The 19,957-nt window shown below is 39.2% G+C and overlaps 2 protein-coding genes and 1 long non-coding RNA gene across 3 annotated transcripts; all 3 read right to left on the bottom strand.

Annotated features, from left to right (window-relative positions):
* Window positions 1–88: 88 nt before the first annotated feature.
* prpf19 (pre-mRNA processing factor 19) lies at window positions 89–6,730 on the bottom strand. Its single transcript, XM_042493179.1, has 16 exons — window positions 6,541–6,730; window positions 6,192–6,341; window positions 4,840–4,916; window positions 4,376–4,517; window positions 4,125–4,198; window positions 3,948–4,013; window positions 3,800–3,841; window positions 3,621–3,695; window positions 3,432–3,507; window positions 3,200–3,309; window positions 2,866–3,021; window positions 2,698–2,767; window positions 2,433–2,606; window positions 2,089–2,171; window positions 975–1,080; window positions 89–875 (listed from the first exon to the last, which is right to left on the bottom strand). The coding sequence occupies exons 1-16, from the start codon at window positions 6,557–6,559 to the stop codon at window positions 778–780; spliced, it is 1,518 nt and encodes a 505-aa protein (XP_042349113.1). The 5' UTR covers window positions 6,560–6,730; the 3' UTR covers window positions 89–777.
* A 1,565-nt stretch (window positions 6,731–8,295) lies between these two features.
* Window positions 8,296–13,620, bottom strand: LOC121948478. The gene is made up of 7 exons (XM_042493878.1): window positions 13,521–13,620; window positions 12,291–12,575; window positions 11,760–12,098; window positions 11,487–11,668; window positions 10,006–10,107; window positions 9,176–9,274; window positions 8,296–8,520 (listed from the first exon to the last, which is right to left on the bottom strand). Exons 1-7 carry the CDS (start codon window positions 13,618–13,620, stop codon window positions 8,296–8,298), a joined length of 1,332 nt encoding a protein of 443 aa, XP_042349812.1.
* A 136-nt stretch (window positions 13,621–13,756) lies between these two features.
* On the bottom strand, window positions 13,757–15,829 carry LOC121947798. Its single transcript, XR_006106111.1, has 4 exons — window positions 15,761–15,829; window positions 15,349–15,405; window positions 13,963–13,977; window positions 13,757–13,872 (listed from the first exon to the last, which is right to left on the bottom strand). It is a non-coding gene; the product is annotated as an uncharacterized LOC121947798 (long non-coding RNA).
* Window positions 15,830–19,957: the final 4,128 nt, after the last annotated feature.

Here is a 19,957-nt window from a genome sequence, read left to right as displayed (position 1 = left end):
CTTGGTACAATGTCTGAAATGAAGGTGAAGTTAAATTACTTTAATTCCTGCAGCGGATCTCTTGGTCTTGATCTGACGAAGAGATGGATGGCAATACAAAAGATATTTTATTTTATTGTAAAAGGGCAGAGTTGCAACAGGTAAAATAGCAAGTAATGAGAAATATACAATTGGAAAAAGACTAAAGTTTAAATGGAGAGAATGAAATCAGAAAAGAAACTGAAGGGAGGACAAACAAGACTAAATTTTTCACAATCATGAATCTCATACACCTGTTCATTTTCGGCTTTGTTGTACTGTACATCACTACAGATGTATTTACTCTAAAGATACTGTAATGAAGAAGCTCAACATTGAGAAGCAAAGCAGATTTGTTATCACACCAATTATAGCCCCCCAACAGTGAACACTTCAGAGTTGTATTACAAGCGACTTTAGACCCCCACACACACATACAAAAAGAAAGAAAATACTACAGTCAAATCATAATTGCTGGCAAGGAGCATTTCACTGGCTTCTGCATCTCATTTCACATCATTTACATTTCAGACTTACAATGCCAACAAACTTGTTATCTAACCATGCTGCTGTGGTTTCATATAGCAGACAGTTTCATGGGGTCTCGTCCTTGGACACGAGGACTAACACACTAATGAAGCAAAGTTAGCAGTGATTTTTTTCTTCTTTTTCTAGAAATTACACAGCTGTCCAGGAAAGTCACTGCTCAGACACAGAGATATTTTCATCCTCCTCCCTTCATCCTAAATGTATCCTTTTCTACAAACTGTAAAATTTGAGACTTCTATCCATTCCTGCAGAGGTCAGGAACTGAGCGTTTTCTCCAAAGGCCACTCCAGTCACCAGTCCTGTATGGTCTGCGATTAGAAAGACAAAACCAAGGTCACAAATCTGCTTTTTCCTCAAAGCACGCATCATATGACAAACATTTCAAAAGAAAATTTCACCCTTCTGACCTGTGAAGTTGAGGACCTCAGACCACTGTTTACAGATGTAGACACGGATGTCAGACCCTCCAACAGCCAGGTAGGTACCGCTCTGGTCAAACACGAGGGATTTCACCTGAAACAGAAAAAAAAGAAGGAATAAGATTCATAACACAGACAGAGAAGAGTCTGGAGACCAGAGGAATGAAATCAAGATAAGATAAAAGATCAAACCGTGTAAAAATAATCCACGATTATTCTTTACATGCTCAGTGATGCAGCTAAATCAACTAAAAGGATACACATGAATCAACTTAACACGCTTGCTAAACTCATAAATCCAATTAACATTCTGTTAGCATCACTTACCAGACTCTTACTGAGCTCTCATCTCACAAGCAATGCATTTATACTCAGAGAGTTAGATGTGAGCCAACACCATTTTCATATTTGTATTTGTTTTTTAAGACTAAAAGTCTTAGAAACGGTTAACCTGGTTGTCTTAAAGTGTCAAGTATCCACTTCTCTTTTTAACTGGCACATTTATGTTATCTGTTTAATTCATACACAAACAATAAAAGCACCAAGCTGAGGTTTAAGAGGAAGTTACATGATAGGATGGAAGTCAGTATTCACTCAACATTTATTGCTTTGTATAAGGAAAGCATATATTTAATAAATATTAAAGTAAATCAACCTTGGTCTATATTAAAAGTTTACATTTTTGGGACAGGATGCAGTGGTGTAACTGCAGTCTGTGAATATCTGCACAAATCCACACAGCATAAAAATGTCAGATCTGCACAGCCTCAAATAATGTTCACTCAATATAACGTTACAGGCATAATGGTTGTTTTTTTTTTGCAAGTACTCAATCATTTATTGAGAATATTCGAGTATGGAAATAACTTTAAATGCCAATTTCGAATCACGATTTCTCTGAAGTCTCCCGGACGTCACTCCATCCAGCCAAAAATCAGCTTCCAGTCTTTACGTTAAGTTAACTGCCTGCTGGATCTAGCTTCATATTTAGTGTATGGACACGAGCACAGTGTCAATGCTTTCATTAAACTCTAGGCAATGAAATAATTTCACAAAATATTAAACGATTCCTTTCATAGGAGAAACACACACAATTTCTTACCTCATAGTTGTTATCCAGAGTGATGGTCTTGAAGTTCTTCAGTTTCCTCAGATCCCACAGTTTCAGAGAGCTATCCTGGGCACCTGGAGCACAGAACCGGACAAGGACGTTAGCGTATGCAAAACAAAAAATTAAATACACAATTCCAGGTCGCTTTAGTGCAAAAACAAGGGTGATGCTTGAATGATTTTAAGATATTGTAAATCAGTGTAAAGTTTATGTAATGTACACGCATTTTTTTGATATTCCTAAATGTTCCTGTAAATGTTGCAACCCAACACAGAAGAGATGCACGTCAAAGATGAGCAGCAACACTGTGAAGAAAGGCTGTTCGTAGTTCTCACCTGTGGCCAGATAGTATCCATTCTCAGAGAAAGCAATGGAGGTGACAGGGCCAGAGTGGCCGGGGAAGTTGGCCACATTGGTGCGCTCCTTCAGATCCCAGATCTTGATTTGCGAATCAGCCGTCCCAGTGCCAAAAATGAGACCATCAGGGTGGAACTGAGCACAGGTGAGAGCTGTAGGGGGCAGAAAAATATATAGCACCTGAAAAAAAAGGGCTCTTAATTTAACTGCCACACACAAGCAAGTTAACATGAAGACACTTACCACAGCCGGCACTTTCATCAGTAACTTTGGTGAGGACCCGACCAGTTTGGATATCAGAGAAGGCCCAGTACTGCAGAACAGGGACAGAAAAGTTAGTGTGGTTAACCAGCACAGCGATCACTTGTACTTCAGTGTTAAATAAAGCTCGAGGTCTGTCAGCACACACACCTGATCCTCAGAGGAGCTGAGCAGGTAGTCCCCGGTAGCGTGCAGGGACAGTCCAGTGACACCTGCCTCGTGGGCACGCACCACCTGGACACAGTTGCCCCCAGTGACGGACCACACGCGGATGGTGTTATCTGGAGATGCAGAGAAGACCACGGACTAGAGGGAGAGACACAGCAAAGGTGTGAGGGATGAAAAAAAGGGGAAATAATAAGAATGACAGAGCAAGTTCCTGAATAATTCATACACTGTTCTTTTTCTGAGGATTGCAGCCACAGGATTGTCTTATTGGAGAAAGATCTGAAGGGTTGATGTTTAAAAAAAAAAAAAAAGTTACCTGTGATGGATGGTAAATGACAGAGGTGACCTTCTTGGTGTGACCCTTGAATGTTGCCACAATCTGTTCCTCATTCTTGTCAAACACCACCACGTTCTTATCTGCTCCTCCTGAAGCACAAAAGAGGGTCCATATCAAACAAAAAGTCTTAAAATGATCGTCAAGTGTAAACAAATCACAATACGCTTTAGAGCTGGAAGATGCAGCTGGGAACTGGATAAAGTCAATGTACCGGTGAGGACTTTGTTGGTGTCGGAGGGACACAGATCCAGAGCCAGAATACCAGGGACACTGGCACTGTGGAGACCCTAAAGCATCAAAGAGATCGCACATTATAAACATGTAAATAAAGTCAATAAAACACAGTTTTGACTGTCTGATGAAAAGAAAAAACTGTAATTTATACTCAAAATCTACTCACAGCATGTGAGGCCACTTGGCGATATTTGCTAAGATCCTCAGCTCTAACCAGCTCCTCTGGGACAGTTTTTCCTCTCTGGAGAAACACAGTTAAGTGGTTAAAACAGTGTGGGTGTACGTTACATAGCACCACAACTTTTTACGCAGCAGAAATGGGCAAAAAGTAGAGCAATACAATACCTTCTTTCTTTCTGTGGTGAGGATAGTTGCTTTGTCTTGGAGCTACAAACAGAAAAAAAATATTGACATAAATCTTAGACCTGCTTAAGAAAACAGAAAGCTTAAAGCCAAATAGTGAACTACGTGGATAAAAGAAAAACACTCTTACCTTCTGGATAATCTCTGGGGTCATTCCCACCTGTTCACTAATCTCCATGGGCTCTCCACCAGCACCCTGACAGAGAGGGCAGGAAAAGAGATTGTTAGGAGGAAATGTGGCAAGAGCTTATGATAGTGTATTTCTGTTTAGTATCTTATCAACTGGAATTGAAATCCAATCACTCACTGCTGCAGCTGGCTGAGAGGCAGGGACTGCCTGAGGGGCAACCAATCCAGCCTGGGGTTTGAGTGTGGCAAGAGCTGTAAAAAGGAAAGAGACCCTATTAGAAAAACATGCTCTTACAGTACTATCTATGAGCTCGTGTTGATATAGAGCAGATTCTGCATAGACTTTATGATCATATTAAAGCTATACTACGTGTTTTTCAAGTGGAACTGTGTCTTAAAATCAAGGATACACAAATGCTGTCAGCCCACCTTCTCTCGCAGCAGTGACCTCTTTGGTGAGTCGAGCGATGACTCTGCAGGCGGCATCATGTTGGTAGAGGGCGTGTGACAGTTCTTGGCGAGTAGTCTGCAGCTGCTGACGCAAGGTGAAGCTGTGAAGCATAACAGCATCCTAAAACAGAGAGGAGAAAACGAAAATTGATATTTTAAGAGGGAAAAAGCAGGGAAAATCAGCTCTGAGCTACTGTGATGTTAAAGGCTATTATGTAATTATTAACTTGCCTCATAATTCTAAAATGTACTAAAACAACTGTCATAAAAAAGATACGATCTGTTCCACCAAAGCTTTATTATCATAAGAGCATAGCTAATAATGGTCCAGACAGAAAAATCAATCTGTTTATTCAAAACAAAAACTTTTGCAGTATGTAGACATCTTTACAGTCTGATGTTTTGCTGTGGATTTTTCCTTTCTCAAGGCGAATAACACTCACCCACTCATCTTGAAGGGACTTGAGGATGGCAGGAATACTTGTTGCTGACGGAGCTTTTGGTCTGATCGGATGGGACACTGAAAAAGAGAAGAGTTGCTCATGTTCAGAACAAGCAGTCTATGTATCGTCAGTGATCAAGTTAGCCTTGTTCATCTGCTGTGGGTTTTGAAATTTGAAGAACAACTGCTGCAGGACATGAGGGCGAGTCAGGACTCTATTATTGGTAAATTATTTTTGAAGCAAGTGCAATATTTGATATTTGCCCAAACATATTTTTTTGTAGGAATTTGCTGCTTTTTTTGTCTTACGTTACAGTAATATGAGTATCTAGGGGGGTGGAATGATGGTTAAACAAGGTTCCCACACAGTTTTACCATTTCAATTTCATAACTTTCCATAATATTTTGTGCAATTTCCCTGACTTTATTTAAGGAGTTTTGAAAAAGAGGTAAGCCTGCATAGTGATACCGCCATAAATAACTAAGAGGCCCTTCCCGGGCATTTGAGGATCAGCAAACTGCTAGCGATTGCTGACTTTTACTAATTTATTAGATCATGAGATCCTACGGTTGTCAGTGCAATTTTCCATGTGTTCGAGTTACAATTTTGACAATTTTGTATGTATTCATTTAGTGTGAAAATTGTAACTCAAACACATGTAAAAGAAAAAAAATGATTGTCTTAATAGACATGTTTGACAACTGTTTGGGTGTGCAGCAGCAATACAAGGAATGTACAAACACCCACATGTTTTGTGGGTTTTTAAAGAATATATTGTACACAGTAGCCAAAATCATATATGTTAAAAAAACGTTTCCAAAGCATTATAATAATTCCAAACCATTTCCAGGCCTGGAAAATAGTTTTTTAATTTTATTTGATAACTTTTCCAGTAATTTCATGACCCTGGGAACCCTGGATGGTTCTTTTTTTCTGAAGTTTTAAAAACTAAAGACTTGATGAGAAAACAACCTTAAAGAATGATCAGTGATGAAAGTAATCGTTAGTTGCAGCACTCCACCTAAAAATCCCAATAATGACTAAAATGGTGAAAATTATATCAGATTACGACTGAATTACTTTTTAAAGCCTTGTCTCAGTTGCCACTTTATCGGGTCCACCTTGCTATAACTAATGCAGTATGAGACAAGCCTGAAATTGATCCCACCTTCATGAAGTTTATATGTCCGGCTTTGTTGAGGTGTTCATTCATTGGATGTGCTAACATGCGCTGAAGTTGTATCGCTCTCTGTTAAACTGCATTACTTTTAGCTACATGTAACATTACCTAATAAAATGGTAACAGAGTGTAGGTGTCCAGCTGCTCCCGGGTTTTTTTTTTTTTTTTTTACCTTTGATATCTACGAGCTGCTCCTCAGACAGCGGCTGTCCGTTCATCGGGTCGGTCCCATTCTCTGCGATGTACTTCTCGATTAGCCTGCGCTCAAACACCTGGTTGGACACCGGAGAGACGCACGCATGCTCCGGCACCTCGTTGGAAACTAGATGAAAGGCAGTAACAGCTTAAAGACCACACGATACGTACAATAAAATAACCACAAATAAGACCGATGAACTATCTTATGTAGGAGGCGGCAGTGCATGGCCGCTAGCGTTAGCTAAATTAGCTAGTAGCATTAGCATTAGCATTAGCGCCTTGCTAACCTCCACTGCCTCCGTCATATCAATGAATTTACTTACTCGCACAAACCAAAGACATCTTCCCCACGCAGTCCTACGAGTCTCTCCTACTATTTGAATAATGCTCGTCCCCTGCTTTGGAAGTTTTTGAGCGCAAACACGAACACTTTATTTATGTTTTGCTGTAATTGGAAGTAGCACGCTGTCCTTTCATTGCCGCTACACGGGCTTCCTCTTCTTCTTCTACGCCTTCTTCCAGTCTCTGAGCGCCAGAGGCTCACAGGTCCTCCACTGCCCCCCACCGCCGGAAAAACACCACTGCTCTGATAATAGATTAAAAAAAATAAAAAATGAAATCAATTAATAAAAAAGAAATGAAATAATAAAAATAAAATCTTAATAGTAATAACAATAATAATATTTAAATACAGTCTATGGCTCTGATCAATGTACCAAGAACTAGTGAGGAAATGATTGAGGGGTTAACTTATATCACTTTAGACAAGTGGTTAATCATTTAAAGGACCCATATTGTAGAAAGTCAGATTTCTACAATTCTACAATTCTACAATTTCATTTAGCAGACGCTTTTATCCAAAGCGACGTACAACACAAGCAAGAATTTTTTTATTTTTTTATTTTGGAAACCAAAGTAATAACCAGTAGCGATCTCAGCATCTGAGATTCAACAATCTCAGTATCACTACTTACGATGACAATCAACATACAACATCACACAACTTTGTCATTTCCATGTCTTAATTAATATAAAGCAGGTGTAGATGCTATATAAATACAGTGAAAATATCAATAGGCTCACCTCAGAGAAATGCACACAGCTCGTATTCAGAAACTGCCTAAAAAGAGCTGCCATGATTTCCATAACGAACAGTGCTTTCGGGTTCACGATTTTAACATGCCACCTCCATCTTTGGGAATTGATGATAAGTGTCACTTCCTCACAGTAGATACGATTCTTTTTCTTTTAAATCCACAGATAATAAATCCTGAAAATAATTGTTAGTTCCAGCCAACCATACAGTGCATTAGAGAAAAACAACATCTAAAATGGATGTGTTAAATATATATTTTATTGTTTAAGAGATGCCATTTTGATAGTCCAAAAATATCACAAGCAGCAGTCCAGCCTCTTTTGTCACTAGAAAGATTTGGTGGTAAGATATTATCCTGTACACAAAGTTCACATATTAATAGGCTATTGCAATATTTGGTGGAACATGTTACATTTCAAACAGCTATAACTACAGTAACCTGGAGGAGTAAATACACTATATCATTGCAAAAATCACTGAATTGCAGAGCAGACATTTAACATGATTATTACTTGTTGTTGCAGTTAGGAATGGTTAACATAGTGGATGGAGAAACTAACTCTCTATTACTGTACAGTACTTAAGAATTCCCTTTTGCAAACGTTTGTATCACATCTCTAATTTCTACATAGCCCTAGAAATCACATCACAAACATACTTGTACCAACACTCAGCAAATACAGTGTGGATCATACTGGTCCTGAGGGTCTGGAGGTAGGTTAACAGCAGGAGATTTCAGGAGCACCATCAACAGTGTCAAGAAAGATGTTGCATGAGACTGTGAGGCTCAACTCATGCTTCAGAAAATTACATAGAAAATGTACATGCAATATTGATACCAAACAAGTAAGACTAGGCTAAGATGCAAAAGGCACAGGTGAGATCTTTCTTTTTCCCAAACAGATTTCTCCACCTGAGAATCCAATACTGTAGTTTCTCCTTCCTACGTTTCTTCTTCTTGTTTCATCTCTGATTATTTGTTTTATAAGAAGTTCAGTTTCTCCGAAGTGTAAACACTGCAGGATTCAGTGGTGTCCTTGTCTAGTGGCAGTGTGGAAAAGAATTCTTGTGTTTCATTGCCGCTGTTGTTATCTCCGTCTTTCTTGATCTGGAATTGAACACAGTCCTCTGAGGAGTGGAGGCAGTCTGAAGCCCCCGGCATTGAAAAGGAAATCCTTCTCGCCTCCTCATTATTGAGTGATGTGTCCTACCAGGAAGGAAAGAAAACATGTTTAAACTAGTATAAAAACACCTTGCAGTTGTACGCTTCCATCACCAAATCCTCAAGTTGAAGTTTACTCAAATAATATATTAAGTGAAGATTTGAAGGAATTAAATGAGAAGTATTGAGTGAATTTTCTTACGAAATGTGGATCCAGCAGCACAGTCAGCAAGGTGGGCACCCAAAATTAGTGTTACAAATTCAGTATCTGACCAAATGTCTGTGTTTCCACGTTAAATAATAATCAGAAAAGTGTTCTTGCAGAACATTATGATGTCACCGTAAAATTGACCTTTGACCTTTTGGATATAAAATGTCACCACTTTGTCATTTTTATCTTTTGACATTTGTGTGAAAGTTTGTCATAAAAAGCATAGAAGTACAAGAGTTATGGCCAAAAACATAATTTTTCACAGTGACTTTTGACCAAAAAAATCTAAACAGGTAAAATCCAAGTGGTTGTTTGTGCCAAATTTGAAGAAATAGCCTCAAGGCGTTCCTGCGATAGCGCCTTCACAAGAATGAGACAGACGGACAACCTGAAAACATATTTCCTCCAGCCATGGCTGTTGCCAGTGAGGAGGCACGAAAACATTTAGTGTGCGACACACAAATACTCACAACTTGAGTGTAGTATTACCTCAGTATTTGGATTATGACATGGTGAGCTCCGAGCCACCAATCTTTGTGCTCCCTGGTTCTCAGCTCTCGGAACTCCAACCATATCTGGACTGTAACTCTGGAAATACAAAGCACACTATCACATATTGTACACACACACACACACGTACGCATGCACACACACGCACATTGCTATCTAGCAATTTTGAGCAAAGAAACAAAACCTGGTGACTTATTTGGAGGAACAGTGTGTTACATTAAGGGAGATTTAGAGGCATCTAGCAGTGAGGATTGCAGATATCAATTCCTTCAGTGTTCATTGTTCAGGTTTTTACCGGGAACTGAAAAATCTGCAGAAATCTTGTTTTTTACAAAACACAAATGCCAGGTGATGCAAAACCAGAAAAACACTGATTAAAGCAGTTTTCTGTTAAAATTCAGTGTTTCTCCAACACTGTTTGGCATGTCACAGACAGTATGGGTTTTTACAGAATTATCCACAGAGGTATCTTCTTTTCCAAAAAACATAAAACCTGACCCAGTGATTTAAACTAGTAAAAAAACTGAATAAAGTAATTTCAGATCTAAAAATGGATCTAGAGCCAGTGTTTGTCCATTCTGGGCTACTGTAGAAACACGGCAGTGGAACATGGCTTTCTCAGTGGACGAGGACCTGCTCTCTATGTAGATATAAACAGCTCATTCTAAGGCAACGAAAACTCAACAGTTGTTATTTTTCAGGAGATTATACACAAAAGAAAACCTAATGACTGTATTATATTCTATTTCTGTCAATATATCTCCCTAAATCCTACATACTGGACCTTTAATTCAGTTAATTAGCCTTACAGTATGAGTAGGACTGGCTCTTGGAGTCCACTTTCTTGGTGTTCCAGGCTGCTGCGAGTGACTGTAGAAGCCTGAGGGCTGTGGGCCCGACTGGCTGTAATCCTGCAAAGACAAACACACACAGACATATAAAACTCAGCACAGCCACTCAGTTTGATGACTCAGTTGCAGAGAATAGCTCACAACTGATTTGATAAATTGTTATAGTGAAACAAACTCACATTCTTAGTTTGCAAGGATTCTCTGCTGGTTTTGATATCTTAACCTTGCAATCATATCCCACAGAGTGGTGACAAATTAAATCTTATTAATTACTCACCCAATGTTACATGAATTTATGAAGAAAACTTTCTAGCATCCCTCCAGTGAGTGCTAAATTCAAAAACTGAGAAAAAATCTAGATGAACTGAAGTCATAGGAGTTTAACAACAGTAAAACTTTAATCAAACATCCTTTTATGAACTGTCACACAACCTGTGAAGCATAATCCGAGTCATTTAATACAAGTCTTGGATTACGATCCCAAGTAAACAGCTCTTTGTCTGTGTGTTCACACCTGACATAAGAATACGTTTCAGCATGCTTCTCCAGTGACCACTTGTGATCTGATCTCACTTCCTTGCTCTGTATGCAAATAAACACATACATTATTTCTGTTTGCAAAGGCTAAACTTGTTGATGTTTTTAACTGAAGGGTTTTTAGTGCTATAAGCACACTTAAAGCTTTTACTATCTAAAGTGAGTAAAATCTTGTAGGGCTGCATCCAGCATACTGATTTGCACTCCTTCCTTGCCCCACTTTCTCTCTCTCTCTCTCTCCGTTTATCATAAGACAAACGCCACCAAGAGACTGCGGCTGCAGGAGTGTGAGCTCCCTGCTGAGAGTCCACCCAGCTGTCACCCGCAGTGACCGGGCTAACTGTTAGCATCACACAGCTAATATTACCTAACAGTTACCGATGGGTTTAACAACAGAGCTGAGTTGTCATTGTGTCGATGTGAATCCGGGGACTTCTTAACAGTCACCGCTGCTATGTTAGCTCGTGCTAACAGGCAGACGTTAACTAACCGTTCACTGGAAGGAGAGTGGCTCGAAGTGGCCCTTCTTCAGCTTTGTGTCTGTGTAAGTGCACCAGTAGAACGTATTTTTAATCCAGTGTGGTTTCAGATAAATAAAGACGTCAGCTGAGTAGGCGGTCCTTCAGTGTGGCTCAGGACACATTAGCGTACACACTGCTGAAAGAATGCAGGCATATGCGGCCCAGACCACCTCGATGTGGTCTGAGAGACTGGATCTCAATGTACTGGAGGACACATTTGGAGCATTCACAACTGCACCCAGAGCTGTCCACTTGTGATCCGATTGTCCAGGGCGCATGATAACTATATCAGGTGTAAATAGGGCCATCTATGAATTCTCCTGCTTGCACGGCTATCGCAGCCAGCAGAGCCACTAACCACTAATTTCCTGATTTCCTCACCTGGATGTTAACCCTCGGAGGGTTGGCTGGTGGCGTGCGGTTTGTTCTGAGGCCGGAGATGATTTGCGACAGGCTGCAGTTCGGGTATCGCTTCATGAACAGGATGAAACCAGCCAGAGACACAAACATGCCAGAAGGGACAGTGATTGACTTGAAAAGTGCTCGCCATCTGCCTCCTTTTTCTGGAGAGTGAGAAGATGGGACGGAGATCAGAACAAACGCAAGCAAGCAGAGATGCAAAAAAGGACATTTTAAACGCATGTCGTCACTCACCGATCACCTGCAACAACGTTGAGGAGACCAGGTTGCCATCCCCATCTCTGATCTCATACACCCCATCATGCCTTGAGGTCAGCCTCATTATGATGACCTCGTTGATGGTGCCATTCCTGCCCAGAGAAATGAGGCCCCTGTAGCGCATGTCGTGGTCCATTATGTGGCCCTCGCGGATCAGCTGGACAGGGCCACGGGGGGGCTTGGGGTCGAACGGGCCCAGGGAGGATTCGTCGGGGTATCGGGTGGGGGTAAAAATGAGTTGGGTATGAGGGACAGGAAGAAAGAGGGGCAGGTTTAGAGACTCCTTGGTGAAGCGGGTGACATTGAAGGAGTGCCCTGCACCCACATGCAGTGTTATGAACACAAAGAGAGGAGTGCAGAATGAAGGTAATGCAAAGGTATGACAGGGTGTCAGGTGGAAAAGAAAAGATAAAATAACAAAAACACATGTTATAGTTGACAGGAATCCTAAATTTAAAGAAATTCAGCTTCCTAAAAGTCATCTTGTCATCTTCTATCTCTGCTCACCGCGGACAGTCAGTGTGCTGCGGGAGAGGACCTTCCCCCTGTTGTCTCTCACAGTGTAGTTGCCTTGGTCTGCTTGTGTCACTCTCTCAGCTACCCAGACCTTCCCGCCTCGCAGCAGCCGCCCCCGGCCCGCATCACTGGTCTCAGGGTTCGTGCGGTTCCACAGCACAACTGGCATGGCCTCAGATGGAGCACCCCGGGGTGAAAACTCCAGTAGCGTGCCATTTTCAGGGATGCTGTGCTCAAATTTCTCCCCATAGTTTCTGTGGTGAGACTTAATGCATTCTGAGGGATGAGAGAGAGGAAGAGGAAATGATCATCAGTGGAGGAAAGCAACTCAGTACACTAACTTTAGCAATGTTATTAAGCACAATGATACATGAGTGTATGATACTGTATAGTTTACAGAGGCAAATATTGTTCTTTTCATTGCACCACAATGGCATTTGTAGTTGCTAGATACTTCTCAGATTACAGTTTTGCATAAAAAGCATATGATACACTTAAAATACACAATGCTTGGTTAAAATTTAAAGCAGAGGTTCCCAACATTTTTGGACTTGCGATGCCGTACTCTAAAAAGCAGTATCTATTTGGTGCCCTTTAATAGATTTTAGATGCCTGTGAGCTATCAGCAGTTTAACCACAGAGACATTTTGTCCCTAAACTTATCTTATAGTATTATTTCAATAATTATTCAAGGTCTAAAGAGGTCATATAATCCAATATTTAATAAAAAATGAAGTATAAAAGAAATGTCTAAAAATGAATACACATCTGTGTAACAGAAGTTTCATCTTTCAACATCATCTCTCGACCCTTCAAATGTATCTTGTAACCTGAAGATCAGCCAGCCAATAACTTACGAAACACTAGACTAAACTTCAGCATTGTATATAAAGGAGTTAAAACTAGTTCCACCTCCCCCAGCTACAGCAGTAAAACTGTGCTTCGGTAACTCAGTTACAGTTTAATCTAAAAATGCAAAATATAATAAAATATCAGTTACTTTCACTTTTGATACTTTAAAGATATACTATGCAGGATTTTCCTAAAAAACAAACAATGTATAGCTTTATTTTAGCAGTAATCCCTCTTAAGATTAAGATTTAAATAAGTACATGTAATGTTGTCATTTTAAATACATTTTAAGACAATCAGAGAGGCAGGTTATGCATCGTGAAAGAAAAAAACAGGAATGGATTTCAGAAAGATGGGAAACTGCTGTACCTGAAACAGTCAAACGAACAGTCTCATAGGTGAATCCAGAGAAAAGTTTGATGGCATAAAGTCCCTGATCAGCATGAGTCACTTCTTTCAGGACTAGCATCTTATCTCTTGTCCACTCGAAACGTGGGTCCATCACCTGCAGTCATATAGTAAATCTGTTTTGGAAATCTGTACACAATTCGAACAAACAACAACACAAGCATAGACACACTTCCACTCACGGTGGTTTTGTCCAGCAGGACGCGTCTTGGCCCCTCGGGGTGTGGTGTAAAAGCCACTGTTCTGGATGTCGAGTACACCGGCAGACGAAATTCTTTTCCAGCACACAACACCTGTGCTTCTTCTCTTTCACCTGTAGAAGTGGAAAATAGAGTCAGCAACATCCTCAGAGGATATGTTTTGTAGGCGAAGGATGTATAATGAAATGTAGCATTAGACTCACCCAGTACGACCCAACCTGTGGGGAGGGCAGAATTTAACATATTATTAAACTTCTCCAGCACAGTGCTTTGACCTCACATACACTGGAATATCACTGAAGTAATTATGGTACTACTTCATAATAGAGCTTACAATTACATGTGTAAAGGTGTTTATTGTAGTGTTTTATTTTCAGTACACATACTTCCTCTTGATCAGGTTATACAGAACCAGGATTTTCATCATTATGCAGATGATTTTATGTTCCAATAACATTAACAGCAAAGCTAATCTACTTGCTGGCCTCACTGGTATTGAACATAAGAAGTCCCAAAACCTCCTAAAATAAGTAATGATAAATCGGTATGGAGCCAAAAATGTATTTAATGACAAGGTAGGCTGCCTGCCAAAAATATTAAGCCTGCAGCTCCTAATCTACTCCTATTTTTTTTGTACAAGATCTTTGTCTTGATGAGGAAGTAATACAGCCCACTGAGATCAGACAGACCACATTAAGGATACTCTTGCTTTGCCTGGGGGACACTTTTGCAACATGATATTAACTTGATATTAACTTTTTAATCTTCTGTGTTTGATGACAACATTGTTTGCCTTTTTATTCACTGTTAGCTTATTCTCTTTAAAGCACTTTATAACTTCAAGAAAAGTGCTATACAAATTAAGTCTCATTATCATTATTACTACTAGTGGTTTATTAAGAACAACTTTTGGTTTTCCATGTTGTGATTTATATACTCCTCTAGTATGACACTTTATTTGTCTTTTTAGCGCTTTCAATCAAACAAAACTTTGTCCTAAAAAGAAACAGAAATGTATTTCTCCAAAACAAAGTAAAAAAGAAATCCCAGAATGTGTTAATCATTTGTTTTATGAAAAATCAACAGGCTGACAAACCTGGAGCACTTCTTTCCCCCCTTGATTTTGTTTTAGGGAAATACAGACACTCAAATGGACTAACTGACCTCTGACTTTCTGGAAAAGAGCTGCAGATTATCTGGAACATAATCCACTTATTAAAAGAAAATTAACATTTACAACTGTGGATTTGGGAGATTATGTTAAGAACCTTATTTCAATGACTGGCAACTTTCTAATAAGTGAGAAATCTGTAAAACTTTTTGACATTTGTATGTGAAAACTGTGTATTATTGAGAAATAAATGCAGTTGATGATTTATCAACATTAATGACTACATTATTAAAACATTAACAAAACAAAACAAAACAGTCAAAGGAATTTTCATAACCTGGCAACCCGTTTTTTTCTTGCTGAGTGTCTCATAACTGATATATAAAGGAATAATAAATGACCAGTTATTTAGCCACTAGATACAACGTCCACATAACCAAAGGGCGTCCTTAAACCAAAATTATCTTAAATAACTTACCCACAGCAAGAGGAAGGGCAAAAAGGGCAGTGAGCAGGACACAGGAGGACATTTCACCTGCAAACACAGACCAGGTTATTTCATCTACAAACACAGGGGACAGGTTGGCATTCATCCCCTCCGAAAACAAGCCGCGGGACATGCGATCATCAATCAACAAGCTACACAAGGGGGAGCCCAAGATAACTGTGGGGGTGCTCCTGCAGAGCCACACAAACGACGAACATCCTAAAAACACGAGTGTTGTCTCAGTGATCCATGACGCCTGTCCGCTGTCATGTCCAGTCAGATGTCCAACATGTTTCCAAGCCGATGAACAACATTAACAGTGATGCTGCGGACCGCCAGGCCGCCAATTATTGATATTATACGAATGATCAAACGCTCTCTGACGCATCTAGTATCAACCCACCTGCAGGATGCGTGAAGAAGAAAGCAACCGCTGGATATTTGGGAATGTTTATGCGAATGAAGATAAGCGGATAACGCCGTCCTCTGCAGCGCGCGCATGAGCATTGGTCCCCTGCTTTTATTTATGGCGATGGTAGGTTGTATTCTCGGCTGCTCCTACGCAAGATGCGTCACATGTTTGTGTCCATTCCTGTTTGTAAATACGCTGTTAGCCCAACAGAGTGCTCAGTTACAACGTAGGATCCTCCTGAGGGGCTGTGTGCCAACATAAACCCTGAAATGAAGAAAAGATCAAATGAAATGTAGAAAAACACGAGGACAGATGGCCACTTATGAAAAATGAGAAATGTACGACTCAGAAGGAGTCAGAGTTACTCACTATAATCAGAATTACTTGTACTTTACTGAAGTATTTCCATTAACTGCAATAACACAAGGCTATTATTATTGTTGTTATTATTACTATTATTATTATTGTTGTTGTTGTTGTTGTTGTTGTAGTTATCATTATTGTTATTTTTGTTATTATTATTATTATTATTAGTAGTAGTAGTAATGCAAAAGAGACATTTTCAATGCAGGACAGCCCTTAAAAAACTCTATTAAAGGGCTGCCCTCATAAACAACAGAACTTTAAAAAATATATAAACTACATAGGCTAAGTATTAGCATCAACATGTGCTGAAGTAGGCTACCAGAATTAAAAGTGGCCTACTCATAATGCAAAATAGTGTACTTATTACTAGAATAAAATGTGACCGTGAAAATATCATACTGTCGCAACCCTACTTTAATTTAACCCTTTGAAACCTTAGAAAATTGCCTTGAATTTTTTCAAAAACATGGGAAGAAGGCAATGAGCAACGAAAAAAGAATGACTCAAAAATCAGCAAGAAAGTAGTAGTACAAACCAAAAACAACTACAGCAAAAAACTAACTAACTAATTAACTAACTAACTAAAAATGTGAAAATAAAGGGGGGTGGGACGACCCACCGTCTGATATGCGCAGTTGTGACGCAAACAGATGGAAGGAGGCCTCACCCTGTCCAGAGTTTTGTTCAGAAATAAAACACAACTCCACCAAAACAAAAATTAAAAGTTACTTTGCTGTAAGTACAAAACCTATTGCCGGTCAGCTTTTGAATCTTGTATCCAATGTTCACTTTTGTGTTCATTGTGTTTGGACAAATGTAATGGTATTAGAAGTTAAAATAGCACTGTAGGTTTTAAAAAGAATCATCTCTCTGCAGGATATGCTCTTTTTATTCGGGACTGTTTTCTGCCTTTTGTTTGATGAGTATAAATCATAGAGCCTCACAGAAGAAATGCTACGACGCAGGTGAACCCATGTCATAGTTTACCTCCATTTTTTTCCTTTTAAATACGAAGTTTCGGCTCCACACAGCCTATATGCGGACAATGTACTGATACAAAAATGACAGTTATGTTAACTGTGTCAGTTGAGCCTTCTCTAAATCCCGCCCACAGACTGGCCAATCAGTGTGCAGTATGCCAGCTGCATCCAGGGTCCAACCTTATATAGGCTATAAATAAATATATATTTATATATAGTATATGGGTCTGACAGCTACCCTAACACAACTGTTTCAGATGGTTTCATGGTTAAAAGTTGTGCATTTGGCACATATAACATGAGTGTCTTTACAGGAAGAGGTTGGAAAAACACATTTCTTCATAGTTTCAAAACCCCAAATCAAGCTTTAAAAAGTGTAGGGTAGATGGGTTATGGTAGTTGATGGGGTGGATGTATTACTAATAAGACCCTAACCCTGGGCGTTGCTTTTTTGTATTACTATTTGCCCTTTGCTGTTTGTTACTGTTTTACATTGTATTTTATGGCCTGCAAATTAAATTTAATTAAAATGAAACAGCAAAAACAAAAATCCTAAATAGATGGGTGGGCAAAGATGAGTATTAGTGGGTTGGTTGGACTTGCTAAAAAAGTGACAGTAATTTTCATCCAATAAAAGTCACTACATTACTTCGAGCCACCAGGAAATGTGCCAGTGTCCAAAGCAAATTTAACATAGTGGCCAAAATGTAATTACACGTGATGCTCACGGGCCCAGAAAGACTTCCCACTGACTTAAATTTGGAAAAAGACCTCTGTAAATCAGTTGATATTTTTTTGTGAGCGTCAAAGCTGGAAATTTGGGGTGAGAAAATTGCACTGTACTGTATTTAGAGACTGTTTTTCATCAGAAAACTTTATAACGTATTTTTTTATGAAGTGTGCAATAAGTCTACCCTGTTTTTTTCCTGTGTTTTTTTTGTGTGTGTGTGTTTTCAGATTGTATGAACAAACTGCAAATTGCTTGTGATTCTGACATAATTCTCTCATAACCCCCGTCAACCTTCTTCTACTCTCACAGAAACAGATTCTTACTTCATTTTTTTACTCTCCTGCACTTGGTTATACTGTTATTGTTGTCAGGATCATCTCAGTGGTGATTGTATGCAGCTGCTGTGTGAGAAAGCACTGTTGGAAAAACAGCTCAAAAAGGGACGAGACTGCAGCTACATCTACACGCAATGTGTATTACCATGTAAGTTCTTCCTCAAATAGAGTTTAACTCTTTACCATCTGTTAATAATATGTGTTTCTATTTTTACTTAAATACACTCTGTCCAATTGCAAGACTTGAATCAACCTGGAGCCTCTGCATTCAGCATTGTACCTCATGACTAGCTGGGACGCAGCACTTTTTAGTCCATGATTGTATTCTGTGATTTTGAGGTCGCAGTGATAGGTGCACAGGATAAGGGCCGTGTATAGTGTAAGAAACATGCACATCATTCATACTGTTGACGCATGACCAGACTTATTGTGGGTTAAAATGCAGGATATTTTCTGTATTTTAAAATAAACACAGATGCAGTACGACCAAAAAAGTTCTAGGCCAGTATCATATACTGATAACATAATCAGCCAGGCGCAATTCATGTGTGCAGTGTGGGCACATGTGCATGGTGATAAGCATTTGATAAAGCTGTTTATTGGAGTTTATATTTGCAAGTGAAGGATTTAATTTGTGTCATATACCGTCAGTAGGGTTGTTTGAGATGAGCCAGACCTGTACAGAACCACCAGCGACCGCCACGCAGTTAATGCAGGTTAGATTTGAGACTGACTTGATCTCAACTTCCATTGCACTGACGTCATACACACTCAGGCAACGATAACCTCACAAGACTGTGACAGCCACAAGAACCAGGGCATGATGGGAAACGCTTAGCTGTCCCTTGATCAAAGCCATTGGCTCTTAGTTTTTTCCACAAAAGCCACAATTTTAGAAAATCTTAATTTTCTGTGTAATTATCTTATTTAACCCTAGATTTTAGGCTATTAGTCTGTTGTTTAATGATTTAATCCAAAGAACTCGTATTGTTAAATATAGCAATAATAATGGTCTGTAATTACTTGTGGCCTACAATTGGACTTCATTGTATTAAATGTAAATGATCTAAATATGCCTGCAACTTGCTGTATATCCCACTGATCAATAGACTTAAGTAATCTTTAAATATATTAAAAATACATATAAACTTTTAATAATGATAATTTTTAAAGTACTACATACCCCTGCTTTAACATTATAAGTGACTATTTTTGGTCATATACACATATACTTTGTACTATTTCATCTAGGCTAAGACTAGACATCTACTAAACTGTCACTTTTCATCCTTGAATGACCGAAATCTAAACTAGACACATAAAAACAAACAGAGATACAATAGAGATTTATTAAGTTGAAGGATGAGTTGATTAAAATCAGCAGCTACTATGAAAATTCCATCCGGTTCTTCGGGCATGTTGCTGCCTGTGGCATCATGTAATTCCTGCAGGAAAGAAAGGCTGCTGGAAACTGTCCGACTTTATTGCAGTTTTTTTTTTCTCACCACCCTTATTGCTGATGCCTTTTTCGTGATGTTCTAAAATAGTCAGTTTAGCTGTAAAGTTTGCCAAATTTGACCACATTTTCAGTTTGTGATTAAAGCCCTGTCCCACAGATATAGAACTGTTTTAATTATATTGACTAAAACCTGCAGGCTGACTGTATCTGCAGTGGTTATACAACAAACCAGAAGTTCCTGACCTGTCTGACAGGTAACTCATTTAAATGAAGTCATGTCTGTTATTTTTTTTGGCATAATTATGAGCAACCCAACTG

The sequence above is a fragment of the Plectropomus leopardus genome, chromosome 9 (genome assembly GCF_008729295.1).
Source record: "Plectropomus leopardus isolate mb chromosome 9, YSFRI_Pleo_2.0, whole genome shotgun sequence".
Classification (NCBI taxonomy): Eukaryota; Metazoa; Chordata; class Actinopteri; order Perciformes; family Serranidae; genus Plectropomus; species Plectropomus leopardus.
This window is presented reverse-complemented; position numbering and strand designations above follow the sequence as displayed.

Coding starts and splice junctions, on each gene's coding strand:
- prpf19 (XM_042493179.1), bottom strand. Junction 4,014..4,124: donor CCTCTCAGCCAGCTGCAGCA/GTGAGTGATTGG, acceptor CCTCTCTGTCAG/GGTGCTGGTGGAGAGCCCAT. Junction 1,081..2,088: donor CTCTGGATAACAACTATGAG/GTAAGAAATTGT, acceptor TTTCTGTTTCAG/GTGAAATCCCTCGTGTTTGA.
- LOC121948478 (XM_042493878.1), bottom strand. CDS start 13,620: ATGCTAGTCCTGAAAGAAGTGACTCATGCTGATCAGGGACTTTATGCC. Junction 9,275..10,005: donor GAGCCAGTCCTACTCATACT/GTAAGGCTAATT, acceptor TTGTATTTCCAG/AGTTACAGTCCAGATATGGT. Junction 8,521..9,175: donor GTCATAATCCAAATACTGAG/GTAATACTACAC, acceptor CCTTCCTGGTAG/GACACATCACTCAATAATGA.